The sequence below is a fragment of the Crotalus tigris genome, unplaced genomic scaffold (assembly GCF_016545835.1).
Source record: "Crotalus tigris isolate CLP2741 ecotype Arizona unplaced genomic scaffold, ASM1654583v1 scf7180000018397.643900, whole genome shotgun sequence".
In the NCBI taxonomy this organism is placed as follows: Eukaryota; Metazoa; Chordata; class Lepidosauria; order Squamata; family Viperidae; genus Crotalus; species Crotalus tigris.
Genome location: NW_024096982.1, coordinates 226,431 through 247,013, shown reverse-complemented (window position 1 = coordinate 247,013; position 20,583 = coordinate 226,431). Strand labels below are relative to the sequence as shown.

Below are 20,583 nucleotides of genomic sequence, written 5' to 3'. Positions count from 1 at the left end.
ATAAAGAGGGCTATGGAAGATTTTTAAAAAATAAATTCTATTTTATAAATACATTTGTATGATTGGTGATGACTTCATAACAGAAGTGGTATTTGAATGTAGTTCCAATATTACTTAAACTTTTTTTCCCCAAACTCAGCAACAAAAACTCAATGGATATTTCTAAACAGAATTAAATCGATAGGCTGGCTTTAAATGGCCAGAGCAATCTACTGTGTTTTCCTGAAAGTAAGACCCGGCCTTATATTTTTTTGCCTCCAACAGAGGCATTAGGTCTTATTTTCGGGGATGTCTCCCCCCCCACTGTCTCGCAGCAGTGGCACCGACAGTCCTACCCAGCAGGAGTCCGTGTCGCTGCTGCTGGCCCACTTCTTCTGCAGCCACACACCATTGCTTGCATGCATCGCCCCCAGCCTCTGAGCTGGCAGAGGCCTTCAGGAAAGGCCTCTGCAGCCTACAATGGAACTCCAGATGATGGATACGTTCCCCTCCGACCTCCATTTCACCAGCAGAAAAGGCCTCTGCAGGGGGGTGATGCATGTGTCAACCCAGAGCTACCTTCTGGGCTGCAGAGGCCTTCAGGAAAAGGCCTCTGCTGGCAAAACGGAGGCTGGGGGTGATGCGCGCGAGTGGTGGTGAGAGATCATAGAAAAAGTGGACCAGCAGCAGCCACGTGGGCTCATGCTAGATGCCGCTGCTACAAAGCAAGGCAAGTGTTGGGGCATTGGAGGCCTGGTTGTGGCGGTCCTGAGGTAAGTGGGTGCATCTCCACCCCCACCCCCAGCTTGATTTTTTATCCATGTGCCTCGCTCTATTTCGTGCAACCAGACAGTGGGACAGAGTGGGTGGGGTCTTAACTAGGGTTTATTTTGGGGGTAGGGCTTATATTAGGCCAGTGATGGCGAACCTTTTAGAAACCAAGTGCCCAAAAACTGGCCCCGCCCCCACTGCATCTCCCTTCTCTGCCCTCGCTTTGCCTCCCCCATCCCCCGCCCCACCTGCCCACAGGACCATTCACCGCCTCCAGGGCCCACCGCAGATCTCCCAGGCAGCCCAGCAGTGCTATGGCGGCCACACTCTCTGCCCACGTCCTGCAGCATAACTACATGATGGGGTGTGAGGGCAGAGTCTTGTCTACGCTGCCTGGCTGTTATGTCCTTGGGTGCGCTGCTCCATGTGGGCCACACTCAAGGGTGACTCTCCTTCAGGGGGGCTGCTGGAGAGGAGGGGTCGTGAGGGAGGCAAGGCTGGGGCAACGGCATGTGTGCCCACAGAGAGGGCTTCGAGTGCCGCCTCTGGCACCCATGCCATAAGTTCGCCACCACTTTATTAGGCGCACACACAAAAATCAAGCTAGGGCTTATTTTTGTAATAGGTCTTATTTTTGGGATAAAAGGCATCTATCTAACTGTTTTATCCCTTCCTTTACTAAATTCTTCCCATGTACTGCTAGGACTTCACAGTCTTTTATTTTGTTGGTTAGTGATTGTTTTGTAAACGAAGAAACAATAATTTATAACAGTGTCTGTAGAATACTGGTGACAAATAGTTCATGTGAGTACTTACATATCTTATTTGTAAGGATTGACATGTCTTTTGCTTTTATGTGAAATGAAATTATCGTTCTGATACTCCATTTGGATTTCAGAGCTTATTGATAAAATACTGTGTGATGTTGCAGACTCTTTGTAGGGTGTGTGTGTGTGTGTGTGTGTGTGTGTGTGTAAAGGAGTCGTGCTAGTCATTGCTGACTATAGTGGTGTGGTGCTCATCTCCATTTCAAGGCCATTGAACCAGCACTGTCCGAAGACATTTCTGCAGTTATGTGGCCAGGCCAACATGATGTCACAGAGCACTGTTACCTTCCCACCAAAATGGTACTTATTTATCTACTCGCATTTGCATGCTTTTGGACTAGTAGCTGGGTCTGCTGGTATAAATAAAGTATAAATAAAGAAATAAATGGAAGCCGAGACACCATATAAAAATTTATGTTATGTTATATAAATTTATATAAAATTTATATGATTATGGAAAATATTCTGTTGGTAACTGCTTCTGAACAATACAGAAATTACCCAAAGCAATTATAAAAAGTATTATTCTGAAATGCATTTGGAAAGAGTTCAAGACCTAATAAGGTGATGATATAGCTCTTAAGAACTGCCTTACCTCTGTACCTTCTAGTGAAGGCATTTACGGACAACACAATGGACTACTGTTATTCTTTTCATAATTAAAAAAAATAAAGTTATGAAGATGAATGGATAGATAACCAGACAGATAAAATGACATAGCAATGTTTTGTAGTTATTTAAATTCTAGAAGAGAAAGTAAAATTTTAAATGGAAATTAACAAAAGTAATACAATTAGACGTAGTTCACTTGTTTTTTTGGATAGAGTCTTCAGCATAATAAACACAGCCTTCAACATAGTATAATGGCTTGACCTCAAAGTGTAAAATCATAATAATCAGATTGTATATTCTGAAAATTGTAGTTCAATAGATCTGGAGGAAGATTAAAGACAACTTTTCTGAGTCCTGCTTCCTTGATTTATGTTATGCTTGTTAGCTTCCCCAAGGATACTGATGTGGCCTCAAGCCCTGTCCTTGAAGATGACTTCAAAGCAGTACTAAATGCTGCCTTGAGGTTGCTATCTAGAATATGTAACGCTAAGGCTAGAAGAATTGCAGTGACTGCAGCTACTAAGTAAATTAAGTTTTTAGAATTACAGGAGATAATGACTAGAAGGGTCTTTAGAAGATAATTCCTGTGCTGGAGTTCACTAGTTTTGCCATCTAAGGCCTTAAATTGTTTAAGCCACCAGTACAGCATTTTTATCAGTAATGTATTTATCTGAATATGTTCTGGAGACAGTAGTTCTCAGCTTGGAAGTATATTATATGGTTACATAGGAACAAGGCCTTCTCTGTTAAGGTATTTAACATCAGAATGCCCTTATCCTGCAGACCAGGGTGTTTACTGTTCAGTCCCAGATAAAGTCTTTTTTTTTTTTTCTAATTCATGTGTCAACAACTACATTTTGTTTTTTTTCTCTATTGTCCCTTGATAAAAGTAGTGCTTCACTACTTCTTATGGAAATTGTTTTACACTTTTAAAGTATTTTAATTGTGCGTCATTATTTTTCTTCTGTTTTATGGATTGTAATATTTCCAGAGATCTGAGTATATAGATTTTAAATACTTTAATAAATAAAAAGTCATCTGTAAAAGGTAGTATAAAACCAGGAAGTAACATTTATGTAGGTTTTCATAATAGCAGGAAGAATTGTTGTGGTGGTATTTTGGCATAGTATGAGGCAGACCTATCCCAAAGTTTTTTTTTGTTTTTTTTTTTACAACAAACCACAATTCAAAGGCAAAGTTCATCCATTTATTAATTTTCTTAGACTAGAATCCTAATTTATTACTGATTTGTACTCTGCTTCTTTTTGGAACTTGGGTTTTTATTCAGCAGTATCAGTATAATATTGTTATATCAAAAAGACTACAGAAGCAATATCTTTGCCATAAATTTAGGTATTTAGATTCAGTTTCCATTAGAATGATGACCATGCTCAAGTCTCTCCGTTATAGCGAATGGTTGACAAATAATATTTTGGTAGTACAGTTACAAAATGGCGATGACAGATCTGCAAAGGCAGTTCAATCGTTTCTGTTCTGTCTTAATCCTTTCATGTTTCAACATTTTTTCCTGTCATTCTGTAAAGGAATGCAAAGATGACCTTGAGGAAAGTATCCAACAGCCATTAAGTAAACATCAGCTTGGTTCCAAAGGAAAAGAGGGGGTTCAAAGAAAAAGCTCAAAATTTCTGTCTTGATTCTTTTGGTATAAGAGGGGTGAGACAGCTCTATGTATATCCTGCAGTAATAACAGTAGCCTTGTGGAGGATTTGGCCTTCCTTAAAGAACAGATACATTCAGATAAAATACAAATTTAGAATGAAAATACAACAGCCATATGGTTCAGTTCAGTGTCATAGAGCTTTATTTACCAAATTAATCATTGTGTAACCTATTTTGTATATTACTTGTCTTTAGTGTATGTTATATAACATCTCCCAATGCATGTTACTGCCATCTAGCTTGCTTTGAATAAATTAATAGTCATGAGTGATGTTAAATATATATCCTGTCAAAACAAATGAAAAATCTCTAAAGTTTATGGTAGTTGAAATGGTGTGGAATACCAATAACGATTTTTAGAAGAGTTTGTAATCATTTCATTTTATCTAATGGCTTGAATAAAATAGTTTATTATTATTATTGATTGGTTCAGTTCACCATAGCTACATATGTACCTATATTAATTTTAAATATCCTATCCTGTATTTATGATACGTTACATCTGACATTTTGCTACTTTATATCTTTTAGGAGATATTACCCAGAAGGGATATGAGAAGAAAAGGGCAAAATTGTTGGCTCCATATTTCCCACAGACTCAAGGTAGGCCTTTTGTGATACTTGAGATGCTCTTAAGAACATTATTAATTAGGAATTAAAGCCATAGGCATCCATTATGAGTCATAATGATACCAAAAGGTAGTGTGTTATGACATCATTGCATACTTGATTATTTTTATGTATTTATTTTATTAAATTTACATGCCTGCCCAATTCTATGATAACCTGGATAGTGTACAAAGAAAATAGTAAGAAAATACAGATTTAAAAACCAAAAACGTCTGGGGAAAAAAGTGTAATGGTAAAATACACTTGACCCATCCCTCACTCTAATCCAACGACTAGGGGAAGAGCTAGATTTTCAGGACTCTTTTAAATACAGCCAGGATGGAAGCCAGATAAATCTCAGTTGGTATTCCATAGGGTATAGTTTACAAAGAAATGTCACACTTCTTGGGTTCTATAAGGTAGTAGTGTTTAATGAATGATCTGGAAGATTCCCACTCTGTTCAATTGTACTGACTGTGAAGATACAGGTAATCCCCAAGTTACGAGCATTCCCTTAAGGAATGTTCAAAGTCACGTGATAAGCACCCCCAGTGTTTATGAAAAAATCCCGAAATTATGAATGTTGTTGCACCATGGCAGTCATTCACCCTTATGAATGACCACAGTGGCACTGCAACATTCACCCTGGTTATTCCCTCCCTCCCCCCCTCCCCGGGTCTCCCTAGGCACTAGGCTTATGGATACTTACCTTGTGAAGATCGAGAAATCTTTCGCTTTATTGGCTGCTCCAAGCCTTTAGTGCATTCGCAGAGAATGAGGCCTAAATTAACACAAGATCATGTGAGATCAGTGGTGCAAGATCTCATGCTACTGATCTCGCGTGATCTCAACAGAGATCTGTTCTCTGCAAGAGAGAAAGGAACAGAAGTCCGGAGGCCCAATCCAGGAGTCTGAGGCCTTTTCCAGGCTGCTGCCACCTGGAAAGGAGGCTGGGGGATGATTCTGCGGGTCTCCAGATCCAGGTGTCAGCCTTTTCCAGAGGTCGGGGGAAGCTTTTGAGTACCTCCGGAGGTCTGTTGTGGGCCCCGGAGGCTTCCTTCAGGCCTTGGAGGCCCAGAACGGAGACCACGGGCGGCAGCCATGTGCTTCTGGAGATCCGTTCTGGGCCTCGGAGGTCTCCCTTTGCTCTTGCTAGGAGCAGAGAAAGAAACAGAGAGGCTGGAGAGGAGACAGATCTTCACAAAGTATGTGACCCAGCGTGGCAGGATTGGATGGGGCAGCAATTGTGAGGACCCCCAAGCGAGGGAGCATGAGGTATCTTAGTGGGGGGGTTGGGTAGTCTGAAGCAGGTGGCCTGTTCCATCACTAGCCCCCCCTGTCCTTCCCCCCATGAGATACCTCATGTGCACTTAACGAGCTGCGCATTCACCCACATATTAAATTAGTGAATGGATGGGCAAAAACTGGAAGTGAATCATGTTCAAGGTATGAAATTCACTCCTACGAATCCTCGAGTTATGAATTGAATGGGCAGGCTCCATTTCATTTGTAATTCAAGGACTATCTGTACTTTAGAAAACAGGCAATTTTTCAAATAATCACACACTTTATATTATGGACAATAAACAGAATTGTACTATTAATTGCATCTCTTAAAGTTTAGTGGTAACTCCCAAAGCAAGACAGCTTACATGGATATGATATGACATTCCAATAATTAATTATGCAGCTGCATTCTGGACTGCTGCAGTTTCGTTCAAGAACAGCCTCATAGAGAGGGCATTGCAAAAATCCATGCATGAGGGACCAAAGCACAAGTGCACGAAAGACCTTCTGATCCAGATAAAGGTGAAATTGGTTCACAAGATGAAACTGTTAGCCATAGGCCATCTAGTCCTAAAATCTGTGTGTGCAAGAAGACCCTCAAACTGTGCAGTCCTAAAGGGGGAAATGCTATCCTATTCAGGATGAAAGATGAAGTATCCCTGGTTCCGTGAAAAGTCTAAAAGAACCACTCAGTCCTGTCAAAACTGAGCTTGAATTTGTTTTTTCCCATCTAGGGCCCCATAGCCTCCAAACACTCAAACAAGACCTTGACAGCACTGTCTGGGTAGTCTGGGTGTTATCTGCATATTGATAATGCCTGATCTCAAACTGACAGATAATCCACTGGCCTCAAATAATATTAAACAGAAGAGTGAGGTAAATCGTTGAGGTACCCTATACTTTAGGGGCTTAAGACTTAATCCCTCCCCTCCTGTCAACACTAACTGACTCAACCACAGAAAAAGGAGAACCACCACAACACTTAACTGCCCATTCCTAATCCTTAATGATGGGCCAGAAGAATACTACTGTACTATACATGTCTCAGTTCCTCAAAGGTCATAAACAAGTACAGTTATTGCTGACTCAGTGCTGTGAGTAGACCTGAAACCTGACTGAAAGGGCTCCAGATAATCAGTTTCCTCCAGGGTCCTCTGTATTCATAGCCTAGCCACCTCATTAGCCATCTTTCCTAAAAAGGAAAGGCTGGAGACAGAAGAAAAATTGTCCAGGAAAGGCCTCTTGAGGAAGGGATGCATCAGTGCTTCCTTCAAGACTGCAGGGACCATTCCTTTTCACAAGAAAACAAATACAATAATATGGACCTAACACATCACATCATGTGATGTGGGTGGATAGATGGATAGACAGATAGGCCTTCTCATTGTCTATCAGCCTAATCTACTAATATGGGCTAATATGATAAAATAATAAATGCAATGTATGCTAAAATACCCACTTAGAAAAACTTGTATAGAAATGAATGCATGCTGTAGTTTTTAAAACAACTATATAAATTAAAATATGAAACAAGTAGAGCCAGTGGGAAATAAAGAAGATTAGAGTAGTACTTGCTTGCTGTTTTATTTGTTATTCGTATGTACATCCCAGTCTTGTTGTGCTTATCTCACAAGTCTGTAATCATGTGCTTATTTTATTAGCAATTTAAGTGCAGGTATAATTTATGTCACAATATTTTAGACACAGTGAAAAATTATTTCCATTTATCATAACAATAACTGTTATGGCTATTGCTATCAAAACCCAGAAAGAATTAGCGAATAATAAAATAATAAATAAAATAAAATAATAAATAAAAATAATTGCAGAGTTGATACTTAACTTTTTGTAAAAGTCACAAGAATATACTGAGGCCATTTGATGTGGGTGGGAATTGGATATACCATACCAGTGACATACTGCAAGTAGCTGTTGGAGAGATTTAAATGAAGAAGAGGAAGAGTTGAAGGGACTGAGTGTCAGTATCTTAGAAGAATTAATTTTGCTTTGTTGACGTGCGTTTGAGCTGATAAGTATCATTATTACTTTCATCAACAGAAGAAAGAGCTTTGCAGTTTTCATGTTATTTTATGACACAAGGATGTATTTTCAAAATATCCTAGCGTACATATTTCAGGTTTTAACAAGTTAAAAAAAATTAATCCAACTTCTTAAACTGCTGTCCTGTACAACATTAACAATCTGAGAAACAGCATGAAATTGGACTTTAGCTTGAAATTAATCCTTTTCACTGATTCTAAATAATAACAAATCTCCTTAAAAAGGAAACTTAAGATTTAGGCTTCCTGATGAGGAGTCTGTTTGCTTTTGAAACTTATCAAAGGAAAAAAAAATCTGAGGTTGTACTGAAGCTCGTTTGTTAAAATAACTAGGGCAGATGCAATGAAATCAGAAATTTTAGGGATATAGGCATAGAGGTAAGCATTGCTTGTTGCTTTCCATGGGAATTGGGTGTGTTTGACCTACTCCCGTTAATCCCTGAAAGTACCAAGAAAGAATTTATTTCGATGCAGCCAGGCTTAAAAAAAAACACATGGGAAAAATGAATATATTCATACAAGAATACCCTAGCGCCATAATTCGTATAAGTGAAATGAAAATATTCCTTGTGAAATAAGTAACCTGTTGGCTAGAAGGTATATACCTGCTACCTAGAATCTCCTATCTAGGGCGATTGTTCTAAGCTGTACTGTATCTTTCTAGCTCATATGGACCAATAAAGGTAGTCCTCAACTTAATGATCATAATTGTGCCCAAAATTTCTGTAGTTAAATGAGACAGTTGTTAGTGAATTTTGCCCCATTTTACAATCTTTTTTGCCACGGTCATTAAGAGAATCACTGCAGTTGTTAAGTTAGTAACATGGTTGTTAGCTTCCCAAAGTTTATTTTTTGCAACAATTCAAAGGCAAAGTTCATTCATTTATGAATTTTGCTCTATGTTTTAGACTAGAATCCTAATTTATTACTGATTTGTACTCTGCATCTTTTTGGAACTTGGATTTTTATTCAGCAGCATCAGTATAATACTGTTATATCAAAAAGTCTATACAAGCAATATCTTTGCCATAAATTTAGGTATTTAGATTCAGTTTCCATTAGAATGATGACTATGCTCAAGTCTCTCTGTTATAGCGAATGATTGACAAATAATAATTGAGGGCTAATCCACACGGAGCTCTGTTTCCATCTGTCCTGTTTGCCATCGTTCGCTCCCTAGAGATTAAAATCAACAAACTGAAACTTCAGCTGGAAGCCAGAAACAAGGAGTGTATATCGGAGTGGTGGCCCTTTAAGAGCTCTATGCAATGAAATTTCGTTTTGATATATGCCGATTGGTGTACATTCAAAGTGACAATAAAGTTGTTATTGTTATTGTTGTTATTATTTTTGGAGGACCAGTAACACGGTTGTTAAGTGAATCTGGCTTCCCCATTGACTTTGCTTGTCAGAAGGTTACAAAAGAGGATCACGTGATCCTGGGACAATGCAACCGTCATAAATACAGATCAGTTACCAATCAATCAATTTTTATTACAATCACAGGCCAGCAAAAATCAGTTGCCAAGCATCTGAATTTTATCACATGACCATGGAGATACTGCAGTGATCATAAATGTGAAAAACGATGATGTCACTTTTTTCAGTGCCATGATAACTTCAAATGGTCACTAAAAGTGCTATTGTAAGTCGAGGACTACCTGTATTTACTATAATGGAGATCCTGTATGTTAAGATATGCTTCAGCATTTTCAAAACAGATGCAATTCTCATAGTAAAGTTGTCTCCTGGCTACCAAAACCTGAACTTTTACGGTCTGTGTCTTTACCTGTTTTACCCACAAGCATAAAAATTATATTACAAATGACCTATATTTTATATAGTGCTGCATAATTAGCTTTTGTGAAGAAATAATACTTTTCCGGTAAATACATCAGAAACATTCTTGGGATTGTTCTGCTAGTTTTCGGTTCTTTAATTTTTCTTCTGTTTTTGTTTTTTCTATTCTGATTGCATTCTTCCCTCTGTTACTTTTATATCCAAACTCTTCATTCTTGCTCAGATTTATTCCATTGTTTCAATTTTTTTTATCCATTTGCTTGTTTGCAACTTTAGAAAAAAAGTTCAGTCATTAGGTTAATTTCATCTCTACTACCTGTAGAATATCATTAGAAATTGTCCATGACTGTATGTTTGCGTGTTTATTTTTAACATGCAAATATATTTATTTTATTTTTAACATTGTTAAAAAAAATCTTTAAAAGATAAAAAAAATATTGATGAAATTCTTCATATCATGTATAGCTTGTTGTCAAACCTTTCTCTGGAGTTTGCGAAATAATTGGTTTTCTTTTAGTCTCATAAAAGCAACCAACTTTCTTTGATTGTTACATAGGTCTCTGCACCCATCTCTGCGGTAAATAATAATCTGAATAACTTTTCTCACTGAAATCAGTGCAGGTTAAATAGGCACAATTACATTGCCATTGTATTATTTTCTTCAATTCTTAGCATCTATTTTAATTTCTACTTTTACTTGCTTTCCTTTTTTTGTATATACTACAGGCACTCCTTGATTTATGATCGCAATTGGGGCCAGAATTTCCATTTTAAGATGAAGCGATCATTAATTAATTTATCACGACCAGACCTGATTTTACAAAGATTTTTAGCACAGTCTTTTAAGCAAATCAGAGAACTGTTAAGCAAATCACATGGTCATTAAGCAAATCCAGCTTCCTCAGTTGAGGTTTTGCTGGACACCAGCTGGAAAGATTGCAAATCACGATCATGTGACTGCAGGGCACTGCAACCAATCGTAAATGCAAGCTGGTGGTCATGAGTTGTGATCATGTGACTATGAGGTGTGTGTGCAACAATGGCAGTTGTGAGGACAAGTTGTAAATCACCTTTTCTGAGGCCATCATAATTTTGAGCTGTTGTTAAATAAACAGTTGTTAAGTCGAGCATTAGCTGTATGTAGTTTCACATGTTTTTCTTCTTATTTATTTATGAGACTTATATACCGCTTTAAGTGCAAGCACTCTCTAAGCGGTGTACACCAGTAAGCAATGTATATATATATTTACATTGCCCCCAACAACCTGGGTCCTCATTTTACCTACCTCGGAAGGATGGAAGGCTGAGTCAACCTTGAGCCGGTGAGATTTGAACCACTGACCTGCTGAACACAGTCAGCTAAAGTGGCCTGCAGTACTGCTTTGTTTATAATCCCATCCTTATTTCACATGGGGGAATGTACTTTATACTATAGACTACCTTCCCCTTCATATTCCACTTCCTTTCTTTAAAGTATTTTTTCAAAGCCTGATGCTTTCGGGGAAATGTTTCCAGGGTCCTTATAATATTTCCTTTCCTCTGTTGTTAATTAATGCCACTGATGTTTACCATTTCCTTGCTTAATAGCAGATGTCCTAAGTTCAGATTTATGCTCACCACAGCTTCTTTGTCTTCTTTCTTATTTGTGAATATGAGAATATTAATAGTTTATTTAATGTTTTATTAATATAAAAAATCTTAATAAGTTCTATGCCAGGAATCAAATTTCTTTTTAAAAGCAACTAGCACAGTAAAAACAAAAACAAAAACAAAAAACTTCAGAAGGAACTAACAAAAGCAAAAAAGTGCAAGTCATGTGAAAGCTAAAAAAATTAAAACACAAAAAAGGGCAATATTCAATGAAATAGCGCAAAGTAATATAAAACATATAAAACAGAAATACAATAAGATAAAAGGGAAAACCAAAGGAAAATTGCCACAGAGAGAAACGGAGCAAATAGGAAATTGACTGCTCTCCCTTATACAAGACTGGGGATTTGTTAGGAGGGGGGCTAAAGGAATGGCTGCTGGTAAATTGGTATAGAAAAGGCAGTGGAATAAAGTCTCTGGTTCTGTCTGACCAATGGCCCAATCTCTCTCTCCGAATGGGATCCTGCGGTCCCTCCTATTTAGTATTGCTTGGGGCAAGGCATTCAGACAAACCAAAGAAATGGCTCTGCAGCGTGCTGGGCAAACAAGGTTGGATAATGTAGCTTGTGGTTCCTATAAAAGGTTTCCAGTTCAGACCCCCTCAAAGTTAGCTTTAGCATTTAAATCTCTCTGGGATGTGATGTCAAAGACACTTGAAGGATTTTAGCTGCAGCTTTCTCTAGGCCTAGGAGCTGTAGAAAGTAGGTAAAAAGGCCACAATAGCACAAGTCAGTAAAGATTTTTTTTCTTTCATCTTGATGAGAAGTTACCAAGGAGAATTAACGGGGCCAACAAATAGTCGGAAAACAGGAGTTTAAGCTGGAGAGTTGGCAAATGCAGACATTCAAAACATAGTATGGGAAGCAGAAGAATAGTACCTAGACTGAAAAACATCCAAGGGTTTTCAACCATAGTGGGGACATGCTTTGCACCGTACAGTATTTGGGAAGTAGTGTTACCTTTGAAAAACTTGATGGTGGCAGGTATGTATCTGTTCCTTTTGAAATGAAAAAAAAAAAATGCTTTTGCACTGTTGTTGGTTTTGGCAAGCTTTGTGACTTGAAAAATTATGCTAATTTTGTTTTAAATAATATTTGTATTATTTCCAGTTTGCTACTAGTATTTGTGGTGATTAGATCTTCCTCAGAAAAGCATAGTTTTGGTCTTAGAGTAATTGATTGTAAGCCCTTCTTTCTTAGAGAATTCTTCTAAGGCCCTCAGATAGCTCCTGAAAGTCCACCTGTGTGAGCAAAAGAATTGCGGCATCATTGACATACAACAGAACTGCCAAATACTTCTCACTGAGTTTAGAAGGGTGGAATTCCTTTGTGGCTAAGGTAGCTACTATGAATTCACATAGATATTAAACAATAAGGAAGCTAAAATGCAACCCCTTTTCACTCCCCGTCAGATTGGAATGTCTCCAATAGGGTGGACAGTTCTATAGCATTTAATTTGGGTGACTTCATCTTGATTTTTGTTATAATTTATAGATTCTGTGCCATCGAGTCAGTGTTGACTCTCAGCAATCACAGCTATAGATTTTCTTCAGGATACTCTGTCCTTGACCTGGTTTTCAGACCTTCCAAAGATATAGCAGCCTAATTAGAAAGAGTAATCCCTGGTCAGTAGAAGTGAGGGACAATTTCTACTGGAGACAGTCCCTTGGAATAGAATTGACAGTTTAATTCATTGAAGATAATCTATATCTATAATCTGTAAAAGGCAATATTGCTCATGTGTGTATTTCTCTCTTAGAAGTTGTAAAATGGCACATTGATCCATTGTAGATCTGCCCTTCCTAAATTTTGCTTATTCGTCAGCTAGGCCATTCTGCTGATCTACCAATCTAATACGATACCAAAAACAGAGTATTATTTTTAATTCTTGTTAGTTGCCCCAAATCATGAATTTGAGAATGTTATTTATTACATATTGAAGTAGTAAAAATACAGTGAAATAGTAAATAAATAATAAAATATGGAACTAAGAACTTTATTTATATAAGAGTTGCCTTTGGTACAAGCAGATCCTTGTATTTTTATTAATGGGATATTAATTGTGGATTTTTACTTAAAAAGTGATTTGATGTTAAGATAAAATTGAATCATTGTAAACTAGGATAAAGGGTTAAATGCAAAGGGAGTAAAAAAAAACCCACATGGTTATGCAGACTTGCAGTAAACAAAACAAACAAGGGGCATTCATTAAGCTTTATGGCTGTTTCAGAGATATTTGCTCTAGACAAAGGACATTGTCATCCTTCAAATGCTGCATTAAAAAGCATGTAAATAAATCTCTTTGCCAGCACTGTTGCTAGCTGGATGTGTTTGTGATTGAGAGCAATCAATATAAATATAGCAAATACATATGCACTCTTTGAATTTTGGAGCATCCCTTACAGGATTTCATTTTTTTTTCTATAATTCCTGTAGTGTTTCAGTGACTTGGCTTTAATAAAACAGCAGCAGCGCTAAGATTCAGTACAACTAGCATCAGATTAATAACTTGTCTGATTTTTTGCAGAACGGTCGTTGCCTTTGTGTACGGTAGGTGTTAGTCACAAGATGGTGAGCAACACTAGTATAATTATATAATTAATAAAATATATTAAAAGGGAAAATATAATATAATTATAAATCTTAGCCACTAAATTTCTCATAGTACTGCTTTTGATGCCCTTTTTTTTACACAAAATAGCACTTTATTAATTATAAACCTAGAACTGATAAACTTGTGTTAAATAGCCTTCTGTAGCAGATAATGATGTCTTAAAGTGTGAGCAGGAACCATGGCTATCGTGGTTGCTTCTAGGAAGCTATTTTCTGGTTGCAACTTGGCAAGATGCTGTTCAGAATCTTTTTAATTGGATTTGCTGGTGCAAGTTTATACCTTGGTTTGCAACTGTGCCCCTTAGTGGTAGAATGTAGAAATACTGCTTTAGTGTTTTGTAAAAAATAGAAAAATACAATTCTGTGGATAGCATCTTATTCTGTTTAAAATTATTTTACTGATGAAAGTAGTTTTGATATTTGCTCCTGAGATAACCGGGCTTTTAACAATAAATATAATTTAGAAAAGTTGGCCTTTGATATAATGAAACTATTCATCTTTTTTTCCCCCCTGCTCACTCCTTCCATACTTCGGGAATCCAAATTAAGGTTTATTTATTTATTTTTCTCTTTTTTCAACAGCAGGTGAATCAACCTGCAAGCTAATGTCACTGAATTGTGTGTGCGTGTTTTACTTTCTGAAATTACAGCAATCTCAAAGGAATCCAATGTGCATGACTTAGTAATAATTCCAAAATAAAATGATCCCACGCACAAGAAGACAACAAAAAATTGTTTTTGATGATCCTAAATATCAAATGAATGCCTTTCAGATATACACTTCATGCATCTTAGTAGATTCATTCCTCTTATGTATATAATACATGCTTGTAAGAGAGAGCTGGTAAGTTTTGCACCCAAAACATCATACATGGTGAAAATGAAGGGTACTATTTACCCATGATATTTTTTTAAGGATAAGTTATATGGCTATCTTTGAATCATTGTTCTTTTTGTGAAATAAAGACCATAGAATTCAAAGGCCTGCACACAGAGACTTGAGACATTGTTGTATTGTACCTGCTGCTAGAAAATGGATACCAATGTTCATAACTTACAAGATGGTAAGGGGAGGGTAGCTTCTTACTCTCCAGATGTTTCTAAACCACATCTCCCAGCTGTTCCAGTTTGCTTAGCCATTGATAATGGTTGCTAAGATCTGCGGTTCAGCAATGTGTAAATAGCACAGGTTGTCTACCTCTATTATAAAGGAACCTTTCTTTGCTATTGAATAAATAGCAATTATGGAACAGTCTTGTTGCATTTTTATGCATATTGTTTGAGTTCTTATTTTCACCATGCCCTTCTGAACCTATTTCTTTGTGAACACACATTGTTTTGTGTCTCCCTTCACTTTATCAGCCATTTTATTTATGAAGCTTCAGATTTCTTCAAAGTCTAATGACCATTAAACTTCCAGTAGACCAGACATGTCAAACACAAGGCCCGGGGGCTGGATGCGACCCACAAAATGGTTTCGTGTGGCCTGCGAAGCCATCCTGGAAACAGTGAGGGAATGGCCCCTGCTGCCTCAGCCCTGGCCCAGGCCAGCCGGGAGCTAATGTACAATTTTGTGGTGGCTATCTATGTTGAAACACATTCAGTCTTAGCTCCACAAGGCCATCTAGAAACAGCAAGGAACCAGCCCCTGCTGTGTCAGCCCCGCCCCTGGGTGCATGCTGGAGAGGTGTCATCCTTTGTGAGGAATGAAGAAATGGAGCATGCCTTGGCGCTTGCCCCGGTCCCACCACCTTCTGCCAGAGACCTTTAGATCTGTCCTGCCCAGGCCTCCACAGGCACCCTCGACGTGAACGATGTAGGCCGCACCCACCCTGGCCACACCCACCCACCCCCCGAGGGCAAACAAAAATGCTGATACGGCCCTTAATGAAATTGAGTTTGACACCCCTGCAGTAGACCAATGAATTCTTTGCTAAAAAAATCTTACCACTATCTTGCCCAAGCATATCTAAAGTTTCCTGCTGGTAGAAACTGCAGATCAAGCCAGATTATTCTAAAGAGAATAATAAACATAGTCACCTAACATCTGCTAGGTTTAATTGACTCCAGTTTGCTCTATCAGAGAACAGTGGAGTATCAAATATCGTGTACTTTACTGTAAATACAAGGCCATCCCGCTTTCTACCTCAGATCTCAAAATCTTGCTTAGCCCTTTTATGTCGTTAAAGGTGCAAACAGTATTTGAACAAAGAGCCAATTTATGAGTCATTATCCTGTTCAGGTGTATTGGCTGCCAGCAAAAATAAATGCCCTTGCTTTAGGTTCAGAGAAAAGGGAAGCAATGCTGCATTCAGTTGTTTTTAGATTTTTGAATAAACTGTTGGAAAAAAACAATTGAATATATTGCTTATTGTCAGTATATTAAGGAAAATACCTGGCACCTACTGGAGACTGAAGCTCCAATTAGCTCTATATATGGTAGTAATACAAGTCAAAGTAGGCTAGATCTGAACATGAGTGAATTTCATAATTATTACTCTCTAATTTGCAATTAGTAGCAGTTTGAAAGCTTCCTAATGTGATTAGCCTGGTGGACTCATAAAATGGCTACCACGCAAGGAACAGTGGACTAATTATAAAATGGTTGCTTTGATATTTATGTGACATTGAACTTAAAAAAATAAAAAAAAACTTCCATATGAGCTTAAATATAAGACTGTGATATAATCTCCATTCCAAAATTAAAAATTATTTCAAACCTGAGGTTCAGTTATGTAAAATATGTTTTAGGCAAAACACGCACCAGTGATTCAGAAACCAACTAACCATGATAAAATAATGTGCAAAACACACAACGTTCTCTATGCAAAAAAGATTTCTTTTTTTTCCTATTACCCGTTTGAATGTTCCCTGTAACAATGTCTAATCTCTCGGGACATTCTATATCATTGCTAATTTACCTTTTTCTTGAGTGGATTGACTCAAAAGTAATATAACTTTAATTGCCACTTATTTTTATTACACATCCCAAAATGTAAAGAAAACATGTAAAGGAACTCAAGACCCTACCTATCCATCCATAGAAACTATTTATATACTACTAAAACTCTCATGTCTATTTGATTGTTTGTAACTTTCAGTTGGATGAAATGGGTAACAATTTTTTAATCAATGTACTTCAGATACGTTTACCTATAGAATGCGTCCAAAACCCAGAGACCCATGGGTCCTGTAGAGTTGAAATTTGGCAAAGTTGTGGCTGCTTCAGTGCTACTATGGTCAGACGTGGTCATGTGATTGTCATTTCCAATGCTACCAGTCAGCTTTCTACAAGGAAAGTCGATGGGAGAGGCAGCAGAAAGTCAGAATCGTGCTTCCATTGCTTTTTTGCCCATAGTCATTCTGTTTCTCTGTTAAAGTAAGGAAATATCTCTGAAACAATGACCAATGGGTCTAAGGCCAAAATAGAATGGGCCTAAATTTGATAAGTCTAAAAATGGGCTAAAATTAGGACTATGGAAGAAAAAAAAATCTTCAAAGAAAGTTATCTGGTGCATCCCTGTGGGAGGGGCAGGTGGTTAATAGTTTGGAATTTCACAGAAGCAGCATATGACTTCACCCTATTAGACCTGGGGAGAAAGTGTAAACACACACAGAGAGGTGTTTTTGTTATTTAACTATGCAAAAGTTAACTATGCCTTTTGGGGCACTGCTGGTAGAAGGGCTAGAAATTATTCCAAAAGCCATGCTTTGCGTGTTTTCCTTGCTTTTTTTATTTTGAACCCTTTTAAGAATGGTACCAAAGGCTATAATTTTATACCATCCCTGAATTTAAGTAAAGTTAAATTTCTAAGAAATAATATGTGTAGGAATATTAGCTATGGCCAGATTATTGGTGCTCCTAGCCTTAAAAGATATGTTTACATGATGTTATGGTGGACCTGGCATTTGTTAACAAGACCTAGGTTTTATCTCCTACATCAGTCTCAAGGCCAGGACTACAGTTTATGTCTGTGTGCTGAACTACTATCTAGAGATCTTATCTCTGGTCATCATTGTTCCTGCAATGGGTGTGAGTGCTTTTGTGTTTAGCTGGGCCATAGATACAAGCTAGGGATGCTATTGGTGTGCTAAGTATCCAGTGTCCATCAGGATAGCGATGTGGGTTTCTAGATTGGAGATCTTTCTATTGGTATTGGGGACCTCCATTTGACAGGCCCTGTTTTCAGTTGGGCCCAGGCAATCAGGGGTTAAATCTGGGAACCTTAGCATCAACATACATAGACTGGCATATTAGAACTTTGCTTCAGAATATCAGATCTAAATGTGAAGAGAATTACCATCACACTTCTGTCATGACTCAATCATTTCTTGGTCCAGATTCGATTGATAGTTATCTGTGACTCTGTAGAGCTGGAACCTTTTGAGTGATCCACCCGAGGTACCACATGGATTTGGATGGTTTCTGGAATATGAGATGATCTGGTGGGTGAAGCTAGTGAACCTGGTGAGGGTCTGATTCACTGTTGTCAGTGTGAAATGACTTGGGTTCTTGATGAAGTCATCCCAAATCAGCCTCTTCCTGTTGATCAATCCCGGGTAGATCCTTAGTTTACAGAAAGTTTCTGGGAAATGAAGCAACAGAAATTTTGCATAGAGTGCAATTGGAGAAAAACTGAATCTGACCAGTTTCATGTATATGCCCTCATTTGGGCCTTTTCTATTAGCAAGTTATTGTCCCATAGCCATAGTTGGATGGCTAATTCCCTTTTGAGAAGGATCAGTATAAAGCAGGGGTGTCAAACTGCCAGCCCATGGGCCGGACGCATCATCTGGAAACCACGCCCACCCCATTGCCGGCAATGGCGAAAAAGCTCCGATACCTTGTGCGACATCATGTGACATCGCGAGTTTGACATGTCTGGTATAAAGAGTTTCCACCTGGTTGCTGTGATCAATCATTGCAATTTTTGCAGAAAGAGTTACTCAGGTATGCTCAAGTCTAGGGACCTTGTATCATCTTTTTACCAAGGGATTACTTTTTATGTCTGACCTCCGGTTAAGTTGATCAGATATCTCTAGGATGTTCTCTGCCTCTTGGCTTCTTTGTGCAGCTGGAAGGAGAATAGTTTCATTGCTATTAATTGACAGAAAGTTTTGGTGCACCCTTGCCTTAGGAATCTCTCATGAAATAGAAGAGGATTGAGAGAGAGGAAAGAGATGCTGTCTGTGGAACAAAGAGAGGGAAGAGCCTGCAGTCACTCATGGTCAGAGAAAGAAACTTTGAAAGGACCCCCCTCCAATTGATCAGACAGTTAAAAGTGGTGACAGGGTGTTTGTACCTTCAGATTGCAAGATTGATGTCAGCCCTCCTGGGTAAACCAGACTGGAAGCACGACTAAATGACAAATCTAGTTTATTGTATGGCTTACATTAAAAGAATTTTTACAGAAATTCTAGTCTGTCCTCTAGCACCAGAAAAGGAATAATATTGGCATTGGATGCGTTAGTGGTTCATGCTAAAAGAGCAGATAGAGAACACAGCCAGAGGCTTGTTGTGACAGAAATTCTTCCAGTTTCTCATTTTATATGGAATTTTAATTCTTTGGTTTTTGATAATTAATCTACTAATGTTTGAAGGTTATTTACTTGCTATTTAGTTTATTGTATAGTCCAGGGGTAGGCAACCTTGACTCTTTTATGACTCGTGGACTTCAACTCCCAGAATTCCTGAGCCAGCCATGCTGAGGGGAAAGGGAGAGGTTTCCACGCTGAGCCATGTTGGCTCAGGAATTCTGGGAGTTGAAGTCCACAAGTCATAAAAGAGCCAAGGTTGCCTACCACTGGTATAGTCAAATAAGCCTGCTATATGCCTTTATGGTGTATAGAAAGAAAATCTCTATAAAAACACAGTTTTGCATGCTGCCTGTCTTTATGAAAATAGTTCTGCTACTGAGGTGTATGCAATCGCTGTAATTGACAAATATCTGTGAGGAGAAATATTGTAGTGTGCATGGATTTATTACCTACAGCAGGGGTGTCAAACTGCCGGCCCGCAGGCCAGACGCGTCATCTGGAAGCCGCGCCCACCCCATTGCCGGCAATGGCAAAACCGTCCTGATATGTTGCGCAATGTCATGTGACGTCATGAGTTTGACATGTCTGCCTTACAGGTTTTGAAATAGAACAATCTGTGCTAGCTATTGACTGTGCTAAGGGCAAGATACCCACATGCCTTGATCTAGACTGGGTGTGATAAATCTCATGGAAAATTTATTTTAAAAGTGTATTGACTCATCTACAGCAAGCCCAGACAAAGTTATGATCCTAGGGTTCAGGGTGGAGAGAGAAGGTGGCAAACAAATAGCCAACCTTGTTAACACAGCCAAATTTTGAAATAGGTGTTGGCTGTTTTTATTTTAGTCAGCATAAAAATCATATTACAGACTTTCAACTCTCTGAATTATCTAGTTCATTACTTGCTACCCTACATGGAGATGGACACTTGTTTTAGTTGTTTTAATCATCAGCAGGTGTATGCTTTTACTAAGTAGTCACATAGAGCAGGCTGTTTAATCCAAGGAATAATTTAATGTAACCTGTTTCTTACCCAGGTGTATTTGTTTATACTTTCTCCAAGAGACTTTTATTGGGTATTGCCAATAGAGTCTGTCTGCTTGTTTTCCTAAGTCATTTTTATCATATCCCTGTTTTTACAGGTTGATTTGTTCCTTC

General features: G+C 38.2%; 1 protein-coding gene across 3 annotated transcripts in view; it reads left to right on the top strand.

The window, feature by feature from the left end:
* The window catches only part of DIP2B (disco interacting protein 2 homolog B), a 207,469-nt gene that overhangs the window by 105,602 nt on the left and 81,284 nt on the right, over positions 1 to 20,583 (top strand). For all 3 annotated transcript variants that reach the window (XM_039352035.1, XM_039352032.1, XM_039352034.1), the window contains exon 2: positions 4,401 to 4,472. In XM_039352035.1, coding sequence (XP_039207969.1) covers positions 4,401 to 4,472 — 72 coding nt within the window. The remainder of the gene's footprint in view (positions 1 to 4,400; positions 4,473 to 20,583) is intronic.